At 42.6% G+C, this 27,438-nt stretch overlaps 2 protein-coding genes across 2 annotated transcripts in view; one reads left to right on the top strand and one right to left on the bottom strand.

Annotated features, from left to right (window-relative positions):
* The window catches only part of LOC110504976 (39S ribosomal protein L11, mitochondrial), a 61,418-nt gene that overhangs the window by 21,597 nt on the left and 12,383 nt on the right, over positions 1-27,438 (bottom strand). Inside the window, 2 exon segments of the mRNA XM_036969772.1 lie at positions 21,921-21,941; positions 21,943-22,069. Of these exon segments, the coding sequence (XP_036825667.1) occupies positions 21,921-21,941; positions 21,943-22,035 (114 nt within the window). The 5' untranslated portion in view covers positions 22,036-22,069.
* Positions 14,139-20,517, top strand: LOC110504974 (transmembrane protein 121). Its single transcript, XM_021583891.2, has 2 exons — positions 14,139-14,822; positions 17,655-20,517. The coding sequence occupies exon 2, from the start codon at positions 17,657-17,659 to the stop codon at positions 18,713-18,715; it is 1,059 nt and encodes a 352-aa protein (XP_021439566.2). The 5' UTR covers positions 14,139-14,822; positions 17,655-17,656; the 3' UTR covers positions 18,716-20,517.

Raw genomic sequence — 27,438 nt, 5'->3', positions numbered from 1 at the left:
GTGTCCCAGAACTTTTTGGAGTTGGAGCTACAGAATGCACATTTCTGCCTGAAGAAGTTGGTCTTAGCTTTCCTGACTGACTAAGTGTATTGGTTCCTGACTTCCCTGAACAGTTGCATATCGCGGGGACTATTCGATGCTATTGCAGTCCGCCACAGGATGTTTTTGTGCTGGTCAAGGGCAGTCAGGTCTGGAGTGAACCAAGGGCTATATCTGTTCTTAGTTCTGCATTTTTTGAACGGAGCATGCTTATCTAAAATGGTGAGGAAGTTACTTTTAAAGAATGACCAGGCATCCTCAACTGACGGGATGAGGTCAATGTCCTTCCAGGATACCCGGGCCAGGTCGATTAGAAAGGCCTGCTCACAGAAGTGTTTTAGGGAGCGTTAGACAGTGATGAGGGGTGGTCGTTTGACTGCGGCTCCGTAGCGGATACAGGCAATGAGGCAGTGATCCTGGTTGAAGACGGCGGAGGTGTATTTGGAGGGCCAGTTGGTCAGGATGACGTCTATGAGGGTGCCCTTGTTTACAGATTTAGGGTTGTACCTGGTGGGTTCCTTGATGATTTGTGTGAGATTGAGGGCATCTAGCTTAGATTGTCGGACTGCCAGGGTGTTAAGCATATCCCAGTTTAGGTCACCTAACAGAACAAACTCTGAAGCTAGATGGGGGGCGATCAATTCACAAATGGTGTCCGCTGGGAGCACAGCTGGGAGCTGAGGGGGGTCGGTAGCAGGCGGCAACAGTGAGAGACTTATTTCTGGAGAGAGTAATTTTTAAGATTAGTAGTTCGAACTGTTTGGGTACGGACCTGGAAAGTATGACATTACTTTGCAGGCTATCTCTGCAGTAGACTGCAACTCCTCCCCCTTTGGCAGTTCTATCTTGACGGAAAATGTTATAGTTGGGTATGGAAATCTCCAAATTTTTGGTGGCCTTTCTGAGCCAGGATTCAGACACGGCAAGGACATCAGGGTTGGTTAGCAGAGTGTGCTAAAGCAGTGAGTTAAACAAACTTAGGGAGGAGGCTTCTGATGTTGACATGCATGAAACCAAGGCTTTTTCGATCACAGAAGTCAACAAATGAGGGTGCCTGGGGACATGCAGGGCCTGGGTTTACCTCCACATCACCCGCGGAACAGAGGAGGAGTAGTATGAGGGTCCAGGTTAAAAAAACTGGCTGGCTGTGCAGAAGGTAAAAGCCGCTAGCAGTGGCTAACAATGACTAAATAGCTTGTAGCTAGTTAGCTCGTTAGCTTCTGGAGGTTCTTGAATGTGTTCTAAAAATTACAAATAATAGCGACTCCGTATCACATTGGGTGAGGCAGGTTACCGGGAGGTATAATCGAATTAAAAATCGAAAAGAGATTGAAAGTAAATATGGGTCCAGTGAGTGGTTGGGCTGGCTGGGGACGTGGCGATTCAGACAGTTAGCAGGCCTGTGCTAACAAGCTAACAGTTAGTAGGCCGGGGCTAAACAAGCTAGCAGTTAGCAGACCGGGGCTAAACAAGCTAGCAGTTAGCAGGCCGAATTAGCAAGCAAGCAGATAGCAAGGGCTAGAAAGTTAGCCTTTGGGGGACGTCGCGATGGGGTTAAGTCTGTTTATGCCTCTTCATGCGGTGACATCGATAGACCGGTCGTGGGTCCGGATATTGTAGCCCAGGAGTATGCTTCGGTGGTAGCACAGGAGCTCTGGCCGGGCTAGCTTCAAGCTAAGTGGATGGAAACGCTAGCCAGGAGTAATCATCCGGGGTTGCGGTTAGCTAGTTAGCTAGTTGTGAAGATCCAGATGAGAATGTTCTGTTCACAAGTTCACAAAAAAAGAGATGCTTGTTCCAGGTCCCAAGAAACAAAGATATCTTCTTTTGAATCTGACAATTATCTTGATGGTTGTACAGTCGTCTCAAATAAAACTGAAGGACCTCGGGCTTTACTCTGGATCCTGATCTCTCTTTTGACGAACATATCAAGAATGTTTCAAGGACAGCTTTTTTCCATCTACGTAACATTGCAAAAATCAGAAACTTTCTGTCCAAAAAGGATGCAGAAAAAGTAATCCATGCTTTTGTCACTTCTAGGTTAGACTACTACAATGCTCTACTTTCCGGCTACCCGGATAAAGCACTAAATAAACTTCAGTTAGTGCTAAACATGGCTGCTAGAATCTTGACTTGAACTCCAAACTTTGATCAATATTACTCCAGTGCTAGCCTCTCTACACTGGCTTCCTGTTAAGGCTGGGGCTGATGTCAAGGTTTTACTGCTAACCTACAAAGCATTACATGGGCTTGCTCCTAAATATCTTTCCGATTTGGTCCTGCCGTACATACCTACACGTACGCTAAGGTCACAAGACACATGCCTCCTTACCGTCCCTAGAATTTCTAAGCAAACAGCTGGAGGCAGGGCTTTCTCCTATAAAGCTCCACTTTTATGGAATAGTCTGCCAACCCATGTGAGAGACGCAGACTCGGTCTCGACCTTTAACCTCTTGAGTGTAGGGGGCAGTATTTTGATGTTTGTATGAAAAATGTACCCAAATGAAACTGCCTATTTCTCAGGCCCAGAATCTAGAATGTGCATATAATTCAGATTAGGATAGAAAACAATCTAAAGTTTCCAAAACTGTCAAAAGTATAACAGAAGTACAACAGAACTGATATTGCAGGCGAAAAACCTGAGGAAAATCCAGAGGTAGTGCCTTCTATTTCGAAAGCTCCCTGTTCCATTGCATGCCTTCCCTCCATTTAAAAGGGATAATTCTGAAAAATGAGCGAGAAAGATCACATCTCGACAGTGGATGGCTGGGTGCCAGCAGAGTTTTGCATGAGTGAGCAGCTTGGAGCAGACATTTTCTCTCTCTCTCTCTCCTATTGAAAATTCCACAGTCCGGTTGAAATATTATCGATTATTTATTGTAAAAACAACCTGAGGATTGATTATAAAAAATGTTTGACATGTTTCTACGAACTTTACAGATACTATTTGGAATTTGTCTGCCCCGTCGTGACCGCTCGAGCCTGTGGATTTCTGAACATAACGCGCCTACCAAATGGAGGTATTTTGGATATAAAAATAATCTTTATGGAACAATGGGAACATTTATTGTTAAACGGGGAGTCTCATGGGGGCAAACATCCAAAGATCAAAGGTAAGCGATTCATTTTATTGCTTTTCTGACATTCGTGACTAATCTACTTTGCTGCTAGCTGTTTGTAATGTTTTGTCTGCTGAGAGAGATGTCCTTACATAAATGCTTGGTTTGCTTTCGCCGAAAAGCTTTTTTGAAATCTGACACGCCAGATGGATTAACAACAAGCGAAGCTGTGTTTTGCTATATTGCACTTGTGATTTCATGAAAAAAAAAGAAAGTAATTTAATTTGAATTTGGTGCTCTGCAATTCAGTGGATGTTGACGAAAATGATCCCGCTAAAGGGATGGGTGCGCCAAGAAGTTAAGTCTTTATTGAAGACTAATTTCTTCAGTAGGTCCTATGATTGAATGTAGTCTGGCCCAGTGTGAAGGTGAACAGAAAGGCACTGGAGCAATGAACTGCCCTTGCTGTCTCTGCCTGGCCGGTTCCCCTCTCTCCACTGGGATTCTCTGCCTCTAACCCTATTACAGGGGCTGAGCCACTGGCTTACTGGTGCTCTTCCATGCCGTCCCTAGGAGGGGTGCGTCAATTGAGTGGGTTGAGTCACTGACGTGGTCTTCCTGTCCGGGTTGGCGCACCCCATTGGGTTGTGCAGTTGCGGAGATCTTTGTGGGCTATACTCGGCCTGGTCTCAGGATGGTAAGTTGGTGGTTGAAGATATCCCTCTAGTGGTGTGGGGGCTGTGCATTGGCAAAGTGGGTGGGGTTATATATAGCCTGTTTGGCCCTGTCTGGGGGTATCGTTGGATGGGGCCAGTGTCTTCCGACCCCTCCTGTCTCAGCCTCCAGTATTTAGTGTGTCGGGGGGCTAGGGTCAGTCTGTTATATCTGGAGTATTTCTCCTGTCTTATCCGGCGTCCTGTGTGAATTTAAGTATGTTCTCTCTAATTATCTTTCTTTCTCTTGGAGGAACTGAGCCCTAGGACCATGCCTTAAGACTACCTGACGACTCCTTGCTGTGCTGCTGCTCCAGTTTCAACTGTTCTGCCTACGGCTATGGAACCCTGACCTGTTCACCGGACGTGCTACCTGTCCCAGACCTGCTGTTTTCAACTCTCTAGAGACAGCAGGAGCGGTAGATATACTCAATGATCGGCTATGAAAAGCCAACTGACATTTAATCCTGAGGTGCTGACCTGTTGCACCCTCAACAACCACTGATTATTATTATTATTATTATTATTATTATTATTATTATTATTTGACCCTGCTGGTCATCTATGAACATTTGAACATCTTGGCCATGTTCTGTTATAATTTCCACCAGCCCAGCCAGAAGAGGACTGGCACCCCTCATAGCCTGGTTCCTCTCTAGGTTTCTTCCTAGGTTCTGGCCTTTCTAGGGAGTTTTTCCTAGCCACCGTGCTTCTACACCTGCATTGCTTGCTGTTTGGGGTTTTAGGTTGGGTTTCTGTACAAACTCAGTGTCTCTTTGCTTGACATCATGGGAAAATCAAATTAAATCAGCAGAGACCTCAAAAAAAATAGTAGACCTCCACACGTCTGGTTCATCCATGGGAGCAATTTCCAAACGACTGAAGGTACCACGTTCATCTGTACAAACAATAGTACGCAAGTATAAACGCCATGGGACCACGCAGCCGTCATACCGCTCAGGAAAGAGACGCGTTCTGTCTCCTAGAGATGAACATACTTTGGTGTGAAAAGTGCAAATCAATCCCAGAACAGCAGCAAAGGACCGTGTGACGATGCTGGAGGAAACAGGTACAAAAGTATCTATATCCACACTAAAACGAGTCCTATATTGACATAACCTGAAAGGCCGCTCAACAAGCAAGAAGCCACTGCTCCAAAACCGCCATTAAAAAAAAGCCAGACTACAGGTTGCAACTGCACATTGGGACAAATCTCATACTTTTTGGAGAATTGTCCTCTGGTCTGATGAAGTAAAAATAGATATGTTTGGCCATAATGACCATCGTTCTGTTTGGAGGAAAAAAGGGTGAGCCTTGAAAGCCGAAGAACACCATCCCAACCGTGAAACACGAGGGTGGCAGCATCATGTTGTGGGGCTGCTTTGCTGCAGGAGGGATTGGTGCACTTCACAAAATAGATGGCATCACGAGGGAGGAAAATTATGTGGATATATTGAAGCAATATCTCAAGACATCAGTCAGGAAGTTAAAGCTTGGTCGCAAATGGGTCTTCCAAAATGGACAATGACCCCAAGCATACTTCCAAGGTTGTGGCAAAATGGCTTAAGGACAACAAAGTCAAGGTATTGGAGTGGCCATCACAAAGCCCTGACCTCAATCCTATAGAAAATTTGAGAGCAGAACTGAAAAAGAGTCTGCGATTTAAGGAGGCCTACAAACCTGACTCAGTTACACCAGCTCTGTCAGGAGGAATGGGCCAAAATCCACCCAACTTATTGTGGGAAGCTTGTGGAAGGCTACCCGAAACGTTTGACCCAAATGAACTTTTTATGGCTGCAGGGGCAGTATTGAGTAGCTTGGATAAAAAGGTGCCCATATCAAACGGCCTACACCTCAGTCATAGTCGCTAATATTTGCATATTATTATTAGTTTTGGATAGAAAACACTCTGAAGATTCTAAAACTGTTTGAATGATATCTGAGTATAACAGAACTCATATTGGCAGGCAAAATCCTGAGTTGAAATCAAAACAGGAAGTCAGAAATCTGAGCTTGTATCTATTCACCAGAGTCCCCAATGAAATCCCCTTGCAATATGAATGATGTTGCACTGCCTATGGGTTCCACTAGACGTCAACCATCAATAGAAATTATAATGAGGCTTCTATGTTGTTGTGGGAGTGAATGAGAGCAGAATATATCAGCTGTCCATCAAGCAGCCATTTTGTGATTCCACTTTTTCCTCATGGTAGTCACTTGCGTTCCATTGCTCACGAAGACAAGAAGGAGTACTCCGGTTGGAACTTTATTGAAGCTATATGTTAAAAACATCCTAATGATTGATTCTGTACTTAGTTTGAAATGTTTCTTTGACCGGTAATATCACTTTTTGAAGTTTTTGTCCGATATAACGCTGACCAGAATTAGCGTTTGGATATGTATAGCAAACTCTCTAACAAAAGAAGGTATTTGGACATAAATAACTGACATTTTCGAACAAAACAAACATTTATTGTGGACCTGGGATTCCTGGAGTGCTTTCTGATGTAGAAGGGCATATTTATCATGTAGACGCCATCTTTGCGGCTGTGGTGTTTTTAAATTGAGCGCCGTCTCAGATTATTGCATGCATTTCTTTTTCCGTAAAGTTTTTTTGAAATCTGACACCGCGGTTGCATTAAGGAGAGGTATATCTATAATTCCAGGTGTATAACTATATTATCATCTACATTTATGATGAGTATTTCTGTTGAATGATGTGGCTATGCAAAATCACTTGATGTTTTTGGAACTAGTGAATCTAACGCGCCAATGTAAACTCAGATTTTTGTTACATAAATATGAACTTTATCAAACAAAACATGCATGTATTGTGTAACATGAAGTCCTATGAGTGTCATCTGATGAAGATAAAATTAATCACTAACCTTCAATTATCTTTATTTCTGGTTTTTGTGAAGGCTATATTTTGCTGGAAAATGGCTGTGCTTATTGTGGTTTGGTGGATAACTAACAATCGTTTGTAGTGCTTTCGCTGAAAAGCCTATTTGAAAAATCGGACACTTTGGTGGGATTAACAACGAAAGTAGATTTAAAATGATATAAGACATGTATGTTTTAGGAATTTCTGTGGTTTGAATTTTGGCGCCCTCTATTTTCACTGGTAGTTGTCATGTCGATCCCGGTATCGGGATTGGAGCCATAACAAGTTAAACAATTTAAAAGGCAATGCTACCAAATACTAATTGATTGTATGTAAACTTCTGACCCACTGGGAATGTGATGAAAGAAATAAAAGCAGAAATAAATCACTACTATTATTGACACAAATAAAGTGGTGATCCTAATTTTACCGAGGACAGGGAATCTTTACTCTGATTAAATGTCAGGAATTGTGAAAAACTGAAATTAAATGTATTTGGCTAAGGTGTATGTAAACTTCCGACTTCAACTGTATGTGCTGTAGAATCGGCACATAGAAAATCTCTTCCCAACTATTTTGTAATCTGTATGGTGCAGCTGCCAATTTTTGGGTACTTAATAATGTTTACATGTCTTACATTACTCATATTACATAGTGTATTTTATACCATGTACTGCACCTTGCCTATGCCGCTTGGCCATCGCTCATCCATATACTTATATGTACATATTCTCATTTCCCCCTTTAGATGTGTGTATTAGGTAGTTGTTGGGGAATTGTTAGATTAATTGTTAGATATTACTGCACTGTTGGAACTAGAAGCGAAAGCATTTCGCTACACTCGCATTAACATCTGCTAACCATGTGTATGTGACCAATAACATTTGATTTGATGGGCCTCCCAGGTGGCACAGTGGTCTAGGTCATTATACGTTTCTAATTTTGGTCAGAAAGTTATTGCAAGTTAAAGCGTACTGTTAGCTTGTGTATAATAGTATTTGTATCACAGTGGCTCTGCATTGCTAGTTGGTTAGCTTGAGCTACCTGTAGATTCATGCAGGGTATTAAAGTTATGAGTTGGGATTATGGAAGGCTGGACAATAGAATGAGTCAAAATTAACCCAAGGCTGAAAAATGGCAAAAGAACATTGCCTAAGCTGGAACACTAGCCCATAGCAATATAATGGAATCAAACATTCGCAAAGCCTGTTTTGACTGGAGTGACGCTTAGAATTACATTTTGCCTTAATGGCACCAACATTTTTTATCCCTTTCTTTTTACCACTACCATCTGGTCTTAGGACGAAACTGAAAAATAACTTGTGTAGGAAGTAAAACATCCGCACCCCAATGGTGCCAAGTGTGCTTATGTCTGCATAACGAGGAAGTAGGGGAAAAAAATCCAGAAATAGTCAGAAGTTGACTAGCGTTTGATGACAACGGAATACACTGCCCAGCCTTACATAATTAGAAAGAGGAGATTCTCATGATTAAAAATGGCATCCAACTAAATTACACATTGTGAGATATTTGGAGAAATAGACAGACATACACTACCGTTCAAGTTTGGGGTCACTTAGAAATGTCCTTGCATTTGAAAGAAAATAAAAAAAATTGTCCATTAAAATAACATAAAATTGGTCAGAAATACAGTGTAGACATCGTTAATGTTGTAAATGACCATTGTGGCTGGAAACAGCTGATTTTTTTATGGAATATCTACATAGGCAGCAACCATCACACCTGTGTTCCAATGGCATGTTGTATTACCTAATCCAAGTTTATCATTTTAAAAAGGCTAATGTATCATTAGAAAACCCTTTTGCAATTTTGTTAGCATGGCTGAAAACTGTTGTCCTGATTAAAAAAGCAAATAAAAAAAAACTGTCCTTCTTTGGACTAGTTGAGTATCTGGAGCACCAGCATTTATGGGTTCGAATACAGGCTCAAAATGGTCAGAAACAAAGACCATTCTTCTGAAACTCTTCAGTCTATTCTTGTTCTGAGAAATGAAAGCACTTTCTCACATGGAATAGCCAAAAAACTGAAGATCTCGTACAATGCTGTGTACTACTCTAAACAGTTGGTGTTAAAATACACCAGCGATGCTATTTTGGACCACCAGGCTGCTGATATCATGCAGCCTATAGTTTTTGTGTTTATACTTTTTCATAACAACAATGACAAGTTTGATGTCGGACGACAATAGAATGCAGTGACATCATGAACAACAACTGTCTACAGACATGTAGTATAAACCAGCTTTTAATCTTTGGTTGTTTAATACACTACTGTACTCATTCTGTTTAGCACATGGCCTCACATGTGACTCCTTAAAAAGAGATTGGTGGGGCTAAGGCTTAAGAGGGTGTGAACAATGCTGAACGTGTACAAAACGCTGTTAAGTATTTGTAGTTAACCGTATCAGTAATGTTAGTTCATCATATCTGAGATGTAGCTCCGCCCACTGGTGAAGTGGAGCAGAGCATGCTGGGCGATCTCTAGCTCAGAGAAGATCAGCTCGAGAGAAGTCAAGTGAGAGAAAGCTCCAGCCACCCGTGTTTTCCCACCAGTTAGCTTTCATTGTGTTAGCCAAGGCCAGTGTGCGTCCTTATTACATATCTTTCAGGTATTTATGTCTCTGCGACAATGTCCTATTTATGGTTACACTAATTAGTAGTTTCTACTGCGAGCTAGCTACTGTGAGCTGGCAAGCTCTGTTATGGTGGTTAGAGCATTGGGCCAGTAACTGAAAGGTTGCTGGATCGAATCCCTGAGCTGACAAGGTAAAAATCTGTCATTCTGCCCCTGAGCAAGGCAGATAACCCACTGTTCCCCGGGCCCCCGAAGGCGCGGATGTCGATTATGGCAGACCTTCGGACCTCTCTGATTCAGAGGGGTTGGGTTAAATGCGGAAGACACATTTCAGTTGAAGGCATTCAGTTGTACAACTAACTAGGTATCCCCCTTTCCCCCATTTAATTTTGGACATTTAACCCTGTATTTGTATAGGATAATGTCCCCAAGTGCGTTTTTTATATGCCCTGTAATTGTATACGTAGGGTAAATCATTATATGGGTATAACATTGCATTTCACTGTTTAGAGGTATTCAAGTTCATTGTAGCCCTGTACTGAAGATGGTCCTATGCTTTGTAGTACACGTGCGGCGGCACCCTTTTGATCTTAAATTAATACACTTATTTGTTTTATTACGCTGTATGTTATTGCCATGCATATTGTTTATGAGAGATTGTATTCTGTCATTCACCATCTTTATTTATCTCTTTACACATACACACACACACGTTGAAGCAAGTTGCCAGACCACCAAGTACCTTAGCAGATCCATACTATATACGCTGTGCAGTGCTGTTCCGTGCCTGTGCATCTTCAGCGTTATTAAACCACCTCAATTTGAATCCTACCTGTCTGTCATCTGTGCCTTTACCAGCACATGGGAGCAAACACAAAGTAAAACCTAACCTAAAGAATATACAGTCCACCAAGTCCTCACTTACAGAATGGGTGTAGACAAAGAAGAGCTCTCCAGTAGGTGTACCAAAACATTCAAGAGCCAAAAGCGGGGTTACAAGTTTACCAACTTTCAAGGCAGAATTACTTTCCCATTTTTCTGCAATTGTAGTATATCATATACAATTTTCTAGCTCCGAGTCTATACATTTATCCAATATAAAAAACACAATTTCAAAATTTGTTACATAATACCAAATCGAGCCGGTCGGTGCATTTCATTTTCAAATAACTTAAAGTGAAAGGTTGTAATTGGAATAAAGGGGAAAAGGCACTTTTAATGAGTTTGGAATTAACTTTTGTATGACTGAAACCTTTAGTGAGAGGTTCAATACGTTCATATTTAATCATTTCAGCCCTCCGAATTCATATTCATTATATAAAATAACCCTGTTTAATATTGTCTGGCGTGCCGTTCCAAATAATGTGGAATATGTTTTGCGCATATAATTTTTTTTAAAACAAGTAAATCGGTGTGGGCAGGGCCATAAGTAAAAATAGGTGAACTGGGATATGACTCAATTAAAATCAGGTCGATTTTCCATAAAAAAAAAAACAGGCATTTACCTTTCCATGGTAGCATCAGCTTATCTATTTTTATCTATTTCTGATTAAATGTATTGTGAGAGTGTATTTCGGGATATGAATACAGAATATGACCACTTCACCGTCAGACCATTTTATTGGTAAAATTATTTCATTTTTTAGCGATCCAATATGTAATATGGTACACTTATCATAATTTGGTTTTAATCCAGAGGTTAGACAAATGATCTAGATCCGTTAATGAGGTTGTGCAGGGATACAAGTTGTGGATATAAAAGAAAACATGAATTATCCACATACATTGACGCCTTTGATTTTAAGCCCTGGATTTCCAGCCCCTTGATGTTATTGTTGGAGCTCATTTTAATAGCTATTTGTTATGTCGATGACCATAACAGATAGATATGCCGATAGTGGACAACATCGTTTTACTGCGACAGTTGAAGACTTTCTGAGAAGTATTCATTATTTACCACACAACTTTAACCCATTGTATAAATTAAAATAGTCCATTCATTCATTCATTCATTTATATATATATATATATATATATATATATATAAATTCTAGTCATACTTTATCGAATGCCTTTTTCAAAATCAGCTATGAATACCAGGCCTGGTTTCCCAGATTCTTCATATTGTTCTATAGTTTCTAATACTTGTCTTCTATTATCGCTTACATATCTTCCATTTAAAAAACCTGTCTGATTAGGATGAATAATATCCGACGATAACTTTTCAATTCTATGCATATTGCTAAAATTTTAGATAATTGAAGTGTAAGGGTCCTCCAGTTTACAGGTGTCTTAGAAGCATGTGTGCGTGCGAGAGCGAGACAGCAAGAAAAAGAGAATGTGTGTAAGCAAGTGTGGCAGACATGCAGGTAGAGGACACAGACATAGGAGGGGGCCTTGGGGCAGGATTAATTGCCCCGGGCACACAAGAAGGACAGGGGATAAATTGCTCTGGCAGGCAGTGTGGTGGTTGGGTGGGATAGGGAGAAGGGAGGAGTTACAGAGGGGTGTGTGCCGTGAGAGTGGGGGGTAGGATGCGGCTGGGGGTTAATTAAACGCCGGTGAAACGCTCATTCGTTATCGTGTTCATTTAATCTGCTGCCATGTTGCCGTTTTATCACTCATCCCTATCAGGACGTCATTCAGCTGATTGGGTTGACCCATCTTACCCCTGCACGGCACGCCTAGAGAGGGGGTAGGGACACGGCAGTCTGCCACAGAGAATAGCAGGTCAGCTCAGGTCCTCTAAGCCCACAGTCAACTCTCACATATTGTACTGAAATAAGTGTACTTCAAGCACATTTTCCAAATGACCAGGATGATGACGACGGACAGTGACGGCCAAACTCCCAAAGAACTCCTTTCCATAACAAGCGAAACGGGTGAGCAACAACCAGCAGCACAGCTCTGCTCCAAGGGCGTATACTGGCTCCATCTGAGTCTACACAGCAGAGAACCTGCCCAATCAGATCAGCAAGCAGGGCAGGAAAACAAGTGATTACACCATATCAAAGAAAACATGGTATTTTCGACTCCATTAAGTTCCCTTCACACTGTCGACAGTGTTGTGCTTCATGATTAATCATGTGTAGAGGCAGCAGCAGCTGAATGGCCTACTGGAGGCATCAACTAGATGCCTCAGGAACTCTGGAGGAGCTAGTGGGAGAGCCAGGAACTGTATCACATGGGTATTGATTTGGTAGTGTTGCATTGGAGTGCAGCAGTAGTAGTCGTAGCAGCTGTAGTAGCAGCAACAGAAAAGTAGTGAGGTATTATGGTTGTGAAAGGTTCTGTCATTTAATTTCAAATCAAATTGTATTAGTCACATGCGCCGAATAAAACAGGTGTAGACCTTACAGTGAAATGCTTACTTACGAGACCCAAACCAACAGTGCAGTTTAAAAAAAACACAGATAAGAATAAGAGATAAAAGTAGCAAGTAATTAAAGAGCAGCAGTAAAAAATAACAATATATACAGGGGTGTGCCGGTACAGAGTCAATGTGAGGGGGCACCGGTTAGTTGTATGTACATGTAGTTAGAGTTAAAGTGACTTTCTCATTTGTGCAATTTAGAAGGCATTCCAATTGCCACATTAAACTAAATTATTCAGTGTGGTAGGTAAAGCTGTGCATGAATAGCAGCAGAGGATAGAGCTCTGATACATGTGACGGAAAGGAGACTAGTGAGAGCAGATGGTGGAGAGGAGATTGCTATTCTATTCTGGCTCTGTGGTGGTTGGCCTCTGCCACTGGTGGACATCAGCTTGGAACCAATCAGTCCTTAGCATTCTTGGACGGTCTCTTACCCCACGTCCTTCCAAACTTCCTCATGTTTAGGAGGGAAAGCGATGACTATGCACTGCTGTGGACAGTCTGCCTTCCCTTTCTCCCTCCCTCTGTCCCCCTCTCTCTCTCCCACTATGTCTGCTCCCCCTTTTCATGCTGAAAGAGAGCCAGTGCAGAGTGACCTTCAACCACACCCACAGGGAACCAAAGGAAAAAGGCAGAAGAGAGACAGAGAGAATGAAACTGGAAGGCATGAGAAGGGAGAGAAAGAGGAGAGCTGAGAGAAAAACAAACAAATTGAACCAAGGGAATGGAAAACCTCTGGAAGCCAGTGGAGCGAGAAGCCGATTGTGACAAGAATGATGACTCTCCTTCCCCTGTCTCACACACAGAGACGAGATAATAAAAAGGGAGATGGTTAAATGAGAAAGCCTTTGAGTTTAGAAGTGATGCTGAGAAGGTGGAGATTGATATGCATATGCATTCACTTAACGGAACACACAATGACAAGGTGAAGCAATGCATGCTCCTTGACTATCAAAATCATCCATTCCTATACCCTTTAGGCCATAAGGCAGCCAGCTGGGACTGTTTTAAATCTACACTACAACAAGAAACAGGATGGTTTTGTTGTGTAACTAAAGACGGTAAGAAACAGAAGGGGTCTAATTAAAGTAGTAACATCTGCGTTTTGAGATGTGTCCATAGGCTACAGGCATCTCTCGCTCTACTTGGCTCCGTATATCTGAGTGCGTTCCGTATAAATTTCATTAGGGTACGGCACTGGCAGGGCAATCAAGGCTGTAACCTACTTCCATCTAATACCAATCCATTACGCTAGTTTTCATCAAAGTGGCATAATGATCATTACCATAACCGATGGACATAACTGTGGGCAACTACATTTATGCAGCGGTACCCTCGGTGTGTTAAGATTTCACTTAAGGACCAATGGAATGGTCTAAAATATATATAATGTATATAATATATATATATATATATATATTTTTTTAAACTCCGCCTACCCGGGGCACTGGGCGATGCAAAACGAACTCACCCAGTGAGAGAGAACGAGGCGGGGAGCCGAGAGTATGTAACCTGCCTACAAATTAACACCGCAATCATAAACTCTAGCGGCGAGTTTCCTCATGTTTCTCTCTCGTGTCCTCGAGGTTTGCTTTACTGTCGATACTTATCTGGCCGTCTATTCCTGATCATCATTCCGCGTCAAGCAGCCGTCTACTTCTGAGCGACTTCGACAGCTCACAGAATACGGAGCCCGGCGAACAAGCCCGCACAGCTCCTTCCCGAATAACTGGATCTTCGGCTGCCAGACCGGAGAGCCAAGGTGTCAAATTCAATACGGACATACCAAGAGATGGATAATTCTGCGCCCACGATGACTGTGGGATAACTGTGCAAAATGACACGTTTATCTGATGACCGAAAAAGCAAAAGCGGCTTGACGTTTTAAATCTTACAAACTCGAAGATGGACAATTACTTTCCCCCTATTTTATCAGTATGATAAGATCGTCATAGCAGAGTGGGAGTTTGTTCAAATATTCCCGACAGACACACAGCATTATAGGTCTAACACAAAGCAACCGATGTAAAGACTAATTTAGGAATCACAGATTATCATTTTTAACCTTTAATGTTTATCCAGGGACCGTTCTAGTACGACTAATAGGCGACGTGGATCTCAATCAAACCAAGAGGAGCAGCGAAGAACGCATGCTTTGGGTAACTAGCTATCCACTACTTTGAAAGAGTTGAATTATGTATGCACGTATTAATAAAGAGTGATTATGTAACAGGTGGTGCATCATTAAAATGTACCATAAATAAATGAGTGACTAGGTGTTAAGTGTGTGGCTCCAACATAATGGTAGACAAAATCGCCCTTAGAGAAGGTATTTAAACAGATTTCTGTTAAAATGATCATTTGGGGTACATGCTCCAATACCTACAACCCCTACACATGTAATAGCTGTTCCCATAGGCGTACAAATGCCTCATGAGACATCAGCTGTTACTGCTGGATGGCAACTCAGTCACCTGGATGAGACACGATTTGCCAATACTATACCATTAGTTGGATGTTTTTTTTCCCCTCCACGTTTTACCTCCATAAATGAATTTAATTGACGAGAAATCCCCTTTTCTCTCTAACAAGCAAGCACCTCAGGCTTTCACATAGCCCCATGTACAACTTAGGCTAGACTGAGCTATCTCCCCTCCTGCTGGGTAAGATTACATTGGATTTAGTTTGTAGTAAGACAAATATCCTGGGGATGTTTTTATATGAATTATAAGTCTAGAGCAATTAATCTTCCTTTTACCTGCCTCCCAGCGCACCTGGCAGACCACCAATATTAGAGGAAAACAGACGAGGTGTGTGTGTGTGTCTCCATGTGTGTAGGGGAGCTCATTTGAAAACCATAACAGATTACCTGGGTGATTGGCAAAAACACTCCTTTCTTCACAATACACACGACACGCATAACAAACAAGAAGGAAGTCTTTCTGTCCTTGTACACCGTCGGCTGAAGAATCACAAACAAAATGTTTATCTGTCCACCTTTACAGGCCCCATTCCTTACACTTGCAGCGGAATAGCCTGAATCAGCCTGTCAGTTACAGTACGGCTTTCTAATGATAGGGATGATGAATCTGGTCATTATTGATGAGCAGAGTGGACACACGGCAGTCATCTGGGCCGCTCACTCAGAACAAAATCAATGTGCGTTGACAAGCCGTCACAACACAAACACAGGCTGACAGAGGAATGCCAGGGTTCCAGGGTACAATTTAAGACGCACATAGAATTGCCAACAGGCGTGTTGGGAATGAGAAAGGCAAACACACTGTCTGGGGTAGCAGACTACCTTTCTCCTTCCACTGACTGCAGTTTGGGGGGGTGGGGGTTTGTTCAGATAAAACATTTTTCAATTCCAATATTCTCACAGTCAGCGGCTTGGTACACTAGAATCCATTCAATTCCAGCACTGATAATCAGGACGCAGTGAAACAAAAATGTATGATAATCAGATATTAGTGAAGCTGACATTTGTGCCCCTCCTCTTCGTTTCCTCACCATGCCCCTAGGAGGATTAGTCAGTCAGTCTAGGTCTTTTTCTCACCCATACATTTTTCACTCCTCTGTTCCAGATATTAAAGTGTTTAATTTCCTCTGATCCCTGGTGATGAATACATTTAAATCTATTCATACACAGAGCAGGCGTAAGATGCCATGTCTTCTTTAGCTGCCTGCGTCAACATCTTTATGTCTGCAGCTTCCTCTTCATCACTTTTGGCTTTCATCTCATCTCCCCTCCAACTCTCTCCAAGCAGAGTTAATTTATGAACTATTACCATCATGCAGTAATACTTTATTAGGCATGTAGACAGCCAAGAGCATATATCTTACTTTCAATCCCCTCTCACAAGTCTCTCCTGCAGACCCTTTGACAGTCCCTCTCGCTCAGTGGATGACAGGGCTCAGATGAGCGGTGCATTGAAAAGATTGATGCCTGTCGTCAGTCAGAAGCAGACATAAACACACGTTATTAGCTCTGTTCATTTGTTCCCTTATGGCCGTGGAGCCCACAATCGTTTCGCTCGATCACACCCTCAAATGTTGCCATTATGGGATATCTGAGGTGGTAATGATTTCATTTTAAAATGCCAGATCTCATGGCAGTGTTGACACCCTCGACGGTGCTAGTCAGATGGCCGACAACCCTCCTCAGCTCTCCTGGCTCCTCAATACGATAAGGAGAGGAGTGTTTTATTTCACCGTAAAGTCTGATAATTTCACACTCCCAATCAATACTGAGGTTTTATACTGTTCACTGCTGAAATATGGCACATAATTAGCCAATTAGAATGGCTTACACACACACACACACACACACACACACACACACACACACACACGTGTGTTCATGAACACACAAGCAATTACCGTCAAAAACATCTCAGAACAAATATTAATAAGAGACGTTATTAATATTCAGCCCAAATGAGAAGGCAATTTTCTGCCAATTTAAGACTGCGGCAGGCAGCAACAATGAGAATCAAACAGGCCGAGTAAACAGGAAGGAGAAAAAAAGATTTACTGCACTTTAACACAATTAATTAATAATGAATAAAGGTAAGACCACCCAAGCAAAACACCATGGAAGGAAACCTGTGTCATACTCAAGAGTTTTAGCCATGGCGCCGGGAGGGGTTGAAACTTTCATCGCCGAAGAGACCCATTTAAATTAAAAAGCCGCAGAGGAGTGAGAACTAACACCTCAGGATGTATGACCAGGGAAGAACGGCCTCTGACCCAAAGCTCACTGCTGAACTGACATCAAAATTATCTTTATCCATAGCAACAAGCAAAAAAGAATGACTAACATCACTTAAGTAGACAAGAGTCGTGAAGAAAGCTTTTGTCTATCATGCAAGGGAAATTCACTTTGGCAAATGAATGAGGTCAGAGTCTAGACGGGAACAAAACAGTTCCTATATTTTGTATTATTTCCCTTCTCTCAGCTTTGTCATGTTTCTGTGTTCCTCTCCCAGGCATGGTGCCTACGCCCCAGGTGTGCGTATCAACCCTGGTCACGGTGAGCACCATGGCAGTGGTCGACCTCTACCTGCTGGAGCAGAGCATGCTGGGAGCCCGTGGCAAGGCCGGGCCCGGCGTGTGGCCGTGTGCCGCTGTGTTGCTAGGTGACCTGGGCTTCCTGCTGGCTCTGCGTTTCGTGTCGGCGGGAGTGGTGTCTGAAGCGCACTCGCCTCGCCGAGGCTTTGCCAACGCACTCTGGTTCCTCTTCCTGTCCCTGCTCCAGCTCAAACTCTTCTTTGTCTGCCAGAACTACCGAATGGAACGCCGACCGCCTGACCCCCTGGCCAGGAAGACGCTCACCTTGCTGCTGTCAGTCTGCCTGCCCTCCCTGTTCCTCATCCTGACTGGGGCTGACAACATGACGCCCCTGCGAAGGAAACAGGAAGTGCGGGGGAGGCTGCTCTGGGTTGTGGTGGACCTGCTGGATGTTCTGGACCTGCAGGCAGGGCTGTGGGAAGCCCACACAGGGGCCACTGACCTGGGGGTGCCCCTGTGGGCCGAAGGCCTGGTGTTCTTCTATTGCTATGCCCTGCTGCTGCTGCTGCCCTGCGTGGCCCTCACAGAGCTGGGGGCCGCAGCCCTGCCGGGACAGAGGGGGCCCCGTAAGGAGGCCCTGTACCCCTGGCTTAGCCTGGTCACCATCAACGTGTTCACAATGGCCCTCAGGGGCACAGGCATGCTGTGGTACAGGGACCCCAGGGTCTCGACAGTGTTCTTGGGGAAGAACCTGCTGGCCCTGGCTGTGAAGCTGAGCTCTGCCTGGGAGAGGCACAAGCAAGGTGGGAGCAGGGGGACAGGGATGGGGGCCGGGGCGGGAGTAGAGTCAAGTATGGACTCCACCCTGGCAACTCAGAGCTCAGAGCAGACAGAAGTCCAAGCCCAAGGCAAAACCACCCCCAGGCCATCCTCTCGCAACCACACAATGTCCCGCTCCCACAGCCACTCCGTGTCACACATCAGTCTGGATCCCACAGAGACCTCTCTGGGCCCTTCCTTCATCTCCCATGAACTCTAGAAACTGTCCAGACAGACAGCTTAACAGCTGAAGCCGAGCTATCGGAACTCCCCAGTTAGGGAAGCATTTAGCACTGAATAGTGAAGACCGTTGGCCTCACACAGACGAACAAACTAAAAACAACACGTACACCCCATGCTCTGTGGACCAGCCAAGGCAATCACATCAGTAACTCATTCAATTAGCTCACTTTGGTTAAAGGGATGATTTATCCACCCCTGGGTCCTGGCAGCATGTAGTATTTGGTTATCCGAGGGAGAGAGAAGGCTCAGGGCTGGGGCAGAGTGAGAGATGTACAGCGAAGAAGTGCCTCGCTTTTCAAGGAGCTACAATCCTCAGTACTGGTTCCACACAGACATGATTTGCGTCATATGGGACTCAGACATAATACCATGGTGTGAGTCAGTGTGTGTACTGTGAAAGCTCTTCCACAGCTCTTGTCAGCTACACCTCCAGGACAGCTTCTAAACTGTAATAAAGTGTTTCATACTCACAGGCTCAGACACTTTATTGGCCATGTGTGGGAGGGTATTGGCAGCCTGTCACCACAACATTGGAGAAGACAGGATCAGAGGCTGACCATTCACAGTTAGTGACATCTAGTATACCCCTGAGGCCCTCTAACTTTCAAAACATCCACTGCATCAAAGCAAATGTGTTTACCCTTTACATATTCAGTGAAAACTTCAGCATTTCTTTGTTGAAGATACAGGCCGATGTTATGGATCGGGAGCTGCTGGGGTGAAGCCCTCCACACATCTGAGGCAGGCAGTGCAATGTGCGAAGAGAGAGTGACAGACAGCGGAACAGCTATCATTTATCACAATTAGACCAGCAGCACCAGCCTGATAGGCATGCAGTGATCCTTCAGCCAGTCATCTGGCTGCTGGTCCAGCTTTAAGGTTTCAACAGTAGAGCCTGCAGATGTGCTAAAGTTTGTGTGTGTGTGTGTGCTGAGCGATTAATCATCATATATTTTTTTTTTCAATTATTAAACAACTAATTGAACGATGTCGGTTCAATTACTTGAATTCCATTTATTTTTTGTGTGAGCCCAACACGCTGTTTCTCAAATCATTCACGAAAGAAATCAAGTCAAGAACTATGTGGGATGCTAGGCTGAAGGGTGTTGTAGTGTTCACTAAGCAAATATTCAACTTAGTTCAGCACAGAAATGTGGTAATTAACTACAATGACCATAATCCACTGCGCCAGCTTTTTCACTCGCCAAAATCAGCCCAATGCATTTCTATGGGCTTATTTTGAAGCTAAACTTGCAACCTGCCTTCCCGCCTTTGGGACAACACCCCTTGTTAGGGCAGCGACATGAGAATATCACCATTATATACAGATCTCTGTACGGATACAATTTTACGCCTGCTATGTTAGGTTTAGATATACACAGACCGTATGAGAAAGGAATGTACACAACGAGGGACAGAGACAGTTCTGGAAAGTATGCCTCATCTACTTTGAAGAAGTAGTAAAATTATTGACAGGCAGGCACCTCTACAGCATACTTAGGCAGGCAAGCTAAATAGGATGACTACAGACAGTCCAGTATGAGGAGAACATAACAGATGGTCTGGCTGGCTGACTGCTATTGCCTGAGCAGAGATTAAAAAGAATAAAGCAGTCAAATAAAACAAAGTAATATAAACTGAAATATTGAATGTCATAGTAATATCCTATTGAGGTCTACCTGATCAGAGACAATAGAATATTTTCAATATTTTGAATGCTCACCATTTGGGGCTTTGGAAGTCTATTAATTAATAAACTCTGAAATCATAGTAACGTCATTATTTCGTGATGCATTTCATGTTTTTTTATTTTTTTAATGATCGAACCGAAACCGACCTCAAAAAGCACTAATCGCTCAGCACTAGTGTGAGAGAGAGAGGAAGTGCTGTTTTTAGGATAGGAAAGGGTCTATTCAATCTCCATCAGTGGTTCCTAATGCACTCCGCACCGCTTCTGCCTCCCCTCTAACCATTAATGCTCCTATTCACTGAAATTGGGACCCATTTGTCTAAACGCTAAGAGCTTATACACAAAGCTTTATGCTTGATTTACAGGATGCGCTAAGAGACACACACACACACACAGTTACCAGTAAAGCCATTCCTCCAGGGAGTTTCTCTGTAGTTTTGAGAGAGACGGGGAAACGTCGGAGATGTGTTCAGTTCAGTAGACCGGGAGTCCGCTTCGCTCTCTCTCTCTTTCATCTCTCGCTCCCTTACTCTCTCTCCATTTCTAAACTACGCATTCTGGATGCACTCCCAGTTGGCCAACGTCTCTCATATTTCTGATATAAAAAGCAGTAACTGCATCGGCAACAGCTGCAGAAAATGACTACTTCCTTGAATTTGTTACACCTGTTAAGCCCCATGTACAATCCTCAGCATCTTCCTGAGGTCCTGAAGAGATATTAGTGGTCCCGCTCTTTTTCCTCCCTCCCTCATTGGAGTGTGCTAATTTCACTATGGACTGTAATTATTCTCCCCCACCAAAGCTGTCAGTTCTTCCCTTTTGTATCTTGCGTCCCCTTTTATTTCTCTCGTTTGTTTAAATTTGCCCCGCAGCCGACAGCCTACCTCTCTGCGCTTCCCCTGTCAGGGGTGGTTAGTCAGAAGGGCAGAGGAAGAGGAGAGAGGGAAATTTAAGGGCCAAGGCCGGTGCCTAAAGCCTAGTGGCTGCCGACTGGCACTCATTTACCGTTTACCACACACACACACACACACACAGAGCTTGATGGAGCAAGGGAGCAAAGAAAAACACTGGCATGGCATGCCGCAACACTGACATATGGCATACGAAACCACTAAGAGAGTACCTTTAGACAAACATACGGCTCGGCTTTGCCTGGATGCAACTCATCCCACCTCATTACAGCTCTCTCTACCACACAAAGGCATATTTTCCTGAGCTCCCCAACCCCCACAGTGTGGGAGAGGGAGAAACTTAACAGAATGAAGTCTAAATCATTCATCATAGCTCAACCCTCAAAAGGACCCAACACTTTCTTTTTGGCAGGAACTTCCAAAGTATATTTCAAGAGCAACCACCAACTGATGCACACGAGCCTGACACTCCAAGACATTCAAGAGAAGACATGTTAAGAATCTGACACAGTTTCTCTCTTCTTGTTTGAAGGGAAATAGAATAGATGAGACAGGAAGTGGAGTCTGAGCAGTAAGTTTACCTGTCCCAGGACAGGACCCAGGAGGAGGTCCGGGAGCCGCCTGTCCTAACCTCACGATGGCCCGGATCACGCCCTCCATGTCCACCTTCTTCACGGCCTTGGAGATCTTGGACATCCCGTTCTGTATGGAACGCCGTCTATCCGTCCGTCTGTAAGGAGAGAGAAACTACAGTGTAAGAAATTTGAGCAGAAAAATGCTATTAACTTCAAAAGACATCACCTTAAAACAACTAATTTACAAACATGATGGGCTCATTAAAATATCACACAGTCTAATCGATAGAAGACAACCCGGGTTTAGCCCGAGGGTTTATATTTCGTAGCAGTCTAGTAATTTAAAAAGGAATTTGCCTTCGATCTCCCTGCAAGTCACCTGGAGGGCATTGTGTGGATCAGTGTGTCTGGGTGAAAAGCAAGGCCTTGGGAGAAGGACCCTTAGTACTCGCTGGATTTAGGGATTCTGAGATTAAACATGGGTTGCAGTCCAAATGTCTTCACTGTATCTAATCTGATACCGTCACCGAACCAGTACAGAACCATAGTAAGCTGTATGACTCAGTTCCATCATATGTCTCTGTGCTGATCCCATCAGCAGAGGTAAAGGGGTCATTTGGAACCTAGCCAAGGCAAGGTCAGGTGGATAAGCATCGTCACTCTACAGTAAGGGCAGAGAGGGGTCTTCTTTTTCATTCCACCTTCAAATGCATTTACCAAATTACCAGTCAATTAGCGGAGTGGGGAGAGTGGGCTGAACTCTTTGCCCTGCTCCGCAGAAAGAGCCAGAACACATAAATAGCAAGCCTGTAGACTGTAATGCCCACTTGGAAAAGACCACAGGTGTAAAACCCAAAGATCAATGGGTGTACACAAGAGACAAGTAGGGAGCTAAGGTTTAGCCGGGTGGAATTGGGTGAGACCTGCATTCAATAAAAGTTAGAACCTCGAAGGAGTGGAGAGGAGACGTAAAAACAATTCCGTTTGTGTCTGCTCTTGTTGATCTAATTTTTTGCCCAACCTAAAAAGACATAGCGGGGCACTTTTGGTGATCCAAAGAAGTTACCAATGAGAAGATGTTGTTCTATATACTGCAGCTGAGTTTGTTTAAGGGCAATTTCAGCATTATGGACTTCACATTTGCACGCAAAATCTAAACTTTAATGTCTCACGGAATGGTTAAGCAAAATAGAAATTAAAAAATGATGTGTGTCGATAGTACCCCTTGAGGGAAGTGTACCGTGCCTTCAGGAAGTATTCACACCTATTGACTTTTTCCACATTCTGTTGTTACAAAGTGGGATTAAAATGGATTTAAATTGTCTTCTTGTCAACGATCTACACAAAATACTCTAATGTCAAAGTGGAAGAAAAATTCTAAACATTTGTTAAAAAGAAAAACACTAATATACACTACATGACCAAGAGTATGTGGACACCTGCTCATAGAACATCTCATTCCAAAATCATGGGCATTAATATGGAGTTGAACCCTCCCCTTTGCTGCTATAACAGCCTCCATCCACTCTTATGGGAGGCTTTCCACTAACGTTGGAAGTGTTGCAAGGATTCGCTTCCATTCAGCCACACGAGAATTAGGCCTGGCTTGCAGTCGGCATTCCAATTCATCCCAAAGGTGTTTGATGGGTTTGAGGTCAGGGCTCTGTGCAGGCCAGTCAAGTTCTTCCACACCGATCTCGACAAACCATGTCTGTATGGACCTCGCTTTGTGCATGGGAGCATTGTCATGCTGAAACAGGAAAGGGCCTTCCCCAAACTGTTGCCACAATGTTGGAAGCACAGAATCGTATGGAATGTAAATATGATTGTATGCTGTAGCGTGAAGATTTCCCTTCACTGGAACTAAGGGGCCTTGCCCAAAACATGAAAAAACAGCCCCAGACCATTATTCCTCCTCCACCAAACTTTACAGTTGGCACTATGCATTCGGGCAGGTAGCGTTCTCCTGGCATCCACCAATCCAAGATTTGTCTGTAGGACTGCCAGAGGGTGAAGCGTGATTCGTCACTCCAGAGAATGTGTTTCCACTGCTCCAGAGTCCAATGGCAGCAAGCTGTACACCACTCTAACCAACGTTGGCATTGCACATGGTGATTTTAGGCTTGTGTGCTGCTGCTCGGCCATGGAAACCTATTTCATGAAGCTCCCGACAAACAGTTATTGTGCTGACGTTGCTTCCAGAGGTAATTTGGAACTTCGTAGTGAGTGTTGCAACAGAGGACAGACATACCTATTTTTACACAATATATATATATTTTTTGCACATCTACCAATAGGTGACCTTCTTTGCGAGGTATTGGAAAACCTTCCTGGTCTTTATAATTGAATCTGTGTTGGAATTTCAATGCTGGACTGAAGGACCTTACAGATAATTGTGTGTGTGTGTGGTACAGAGATGAGGTAGACATTCAAAAATAATGTCAAACACTTATTGCACACTGTGTGTCCATGTAACTTATTATGCACCTAATTACTCCTGAACTTGACTCAATATATTTAAGCTTTTCATTGTTTATTCATCTGTAAAAACTTCAAAACGACATAATGCCACTTTGTCATTGTGTGTAGGCCACTCACATTTTTTTGTTACTTGACCCATTTTAAATTCAGGCTGTAAGACAACCAAATGTGGAAAAAGTCAAGGCGTGTGAATTCTTTCTGAAGGCACTGTGTACAGTATACCCAAATAAGCAGACTTCTAAATATTTGAGAAATTAAGCAAATAAGAAGTGTTATGGACGTTACATGAAACGGACAAGCTTTTTGGGGAGACTGAACACATTAGCAAAAGTCTGAGGTTGTAAGTCTTAGATCAAATCACGGATAGCAATTTCAGAAGGAATGGACATTCAAATGTCTTGGTCAAAATATATCATAACACATTTTTCATTTGGAAGGTTTTTAAAAATGTCAGCAGATGGTATAGTACCTAGAATTGCATAATTACAGGCAGCCGGAATAGTATACAAGGCCATACACCACACCATTACAAGTATTTATCTATCTTTATACATATAAAAATGAACCTTTACCAGTTGAAGCTAGACACAAATACAACTTTTCTGCATGACGATTTTTCTGAAATATTGTAACAAATTACCCAAATTAGACAATATACAGTGGGATCCTAAATTATTCACACCCGTGATAAAGATGAGCAATAATGACTGTATAAAATAATTCAAATACTGGAGAAATATTTTCCCATTCTTTTCATACTAAAACAATTGCTTAGAGTAAGAGATTTTGTTGAACAAGTAATACTTTTCCTCAAAAGTGTAGGGGTCACCCCTGAAAGATTCTTAGAAAATAAGAAAATGTTTAGTATTTGGTCCCATATTCCTACAGTAGCGTGCAAGGACAACATCAAGCGTGTGACTGCAAACTTGCTGGAACCATTTGCAGCTTGTTTTGGTTGTGTTTCAGATCATTTGTGCCCAATAGAATTGAAAAATAATGTAGTGTCATTTTGGAATTACTTTTATTATAAAACAGGCAATTTCTAAACACCTCTACATTAATGTGGATGCTACCATGATTACAGATGAGTGAGAAAGTTTGAGGCTCAAAAAGGTCATACCCCCCAAAATATGCTAACCTCTCACCATTACCAATAACAGGGGAGATTAGCATGTATGATCTTTGACCCTCTGTATGGATGTAGTCATTACGTTACAGGAATATGGGACCAAATAGTAAACTTGACTACTTTTCAACTTTTAGGGGTGTTAATCATTTTGACCCCTACCTTTGAGGGAAAAAAGTATTACTTGTTAAACAAAATCTCTTTCTGAGCAATTGTATTAGTATAACAACATCATTTCCCAAAAATGTTGACCATACAATATAGCTCAGTATTGGAATCATTTATTTTATACAATCATTACTGCGCATCTTTGTTAAGGGTGTCCCTAATTTCAACCCACTATACATGTGCCTACTGTACACTACCAATCCACTTTTCTGGACACTGGATGAAGTCAGTATATTTTGGGGAGCTTTCAGTTGAACTCCAGGACTATTCACAAATCGTTGATAAACACTTATCTAGTACTGCCACGTATGAGAAATTCATTTCAGCATACATTTTCCAAAATAACATTATCAGTTGCTTCAGTAAAAGCCTGATGAATACATTTCAGAACAAGCACACAAAATGTGGTGAATGCACATTTTTATGGAGAGAAAACAATTATAGACCATATTAAAACATTGATGAAAGCCAGCTTTACATAGAAAGTTAAGATATTTGAAAGTAAGGAGCACGTAAAAAAAATAAATAATAATATATTTATCCTCCAAAACATTATGGATGTTAGACTGCCTGTCCCAGTCACCTTTACAAGACTGTAAAACACACACCAAAAAACTGAAGCGCCTTTGAGACTTGGCATCCTAATCCTTAACAGTCAAAATCCATAAAATGTCCTACTTAAACATTTAAAATAAAGCCTGAACTCTAACTGTACCTTAAGGACAATTATGAACGTGGTTTCATTCGGAAAATGCTAACCTTATTTGGGGATGCCTAGGTTGACTTTTCCACAGAATCGTCCTTAAATGAAAAGCAATTTTGAGGCTTAGTAAGAATGTTAACGGAATTCAAACTGGGTCGCTAATTGTGGGGCAACGCAAATATTATTTTGGTTTTAAGAACTCTACTCTAGCCCTTGAAAATGTTACTCAGGTCAGCCACTACATTTTGGCAGTCAATTTCATGCTACTCACATAACGTGTAATTCCCCTGTAAAATAATCATGTAGCAGTTCAAATTGATTAGGGAGCGAGTCAGAAAGAGAGGAGTCCAGCATTCATAGATGAGCAGGGTAATCTGCCCAATTTCAGGTGGGGGGAAAAAGCAACGATCAAAGAAATAGCACAGAGAAATTAAAATAAATTAACAAAAAACTGAGGAAACTGACAAACTGCCTTAGGAGTTATATTCCTTTTTTTATTTATTTTATGTATAAATGGACCATCATCCTAACACAAACACAGACATGCAAGGCAAGATGTGGAATTATGGTAAAATACACTAGACAGTCATTTGAAATGGCAGAAAATGTGGAGTTAGTACTCCAAATATGGGAGTTCGGGAATAACATTTGCAGTGTGAGGAAGTGACTGTGTCATGCTTTAATGCACCACGACCCAAGCCCGAGTATGAATAATGAAAACAGCAGTTCCCGCTAAAAATTAAATTGTTCATCAGAAGGCCAAGCAGAGGGCTCGTGAAGTACTGACCTAGATAACAGCAACAACATTTCACAATACTGCATTTTGCATTCCTAAATCATACCGCTCTTTGTAACTCAATATTCTCTTGGAGATATGTAGCTGATACATTATTAGAAGGTGATATGTGTATTGCTATTTCTGCACCTGCTGTGCTTCTAGAGCCAACCTACCATTGATGAGCATGCTAAAACACTTGAGACTGGATAATCAATAAGAAATTAGGAATCGACTTTCTTTTCCTAGCCAAACATTGATCACAAAAGAA

The sequence above is a fragment of the Oncorhynchus mykiss genome, chromosome 31, assembly GCF_013265735.2.
Source record: "Oncorhynchus mykiss isolate Arlee chromosome 31, USDA_OmykA_1.1, whole genome shotgun sequence".
Taxonomy (NCBI): domain Eukaryota; kingdom Metazoa; phylum Chordata; class Actinopteri; order Salmoniformes; family Salmonidae; genus Oncorhynchus; species Oncorhynchus mykiss.
Note: the sequence above shows the minus strand (reverse complement) of the source record. Positions and strands in the feature narration are given on the sequence as shown.

Excerpts from the sequence above, each read along its gene's own strand:
- LOC110504974 (XM_021583891.2), top strand. The coding sequence starts at position 17,657 with ATGGTGCCTACGCCCCAGGTGTGCGTATCAACCCTGGTCACGGTGAGC.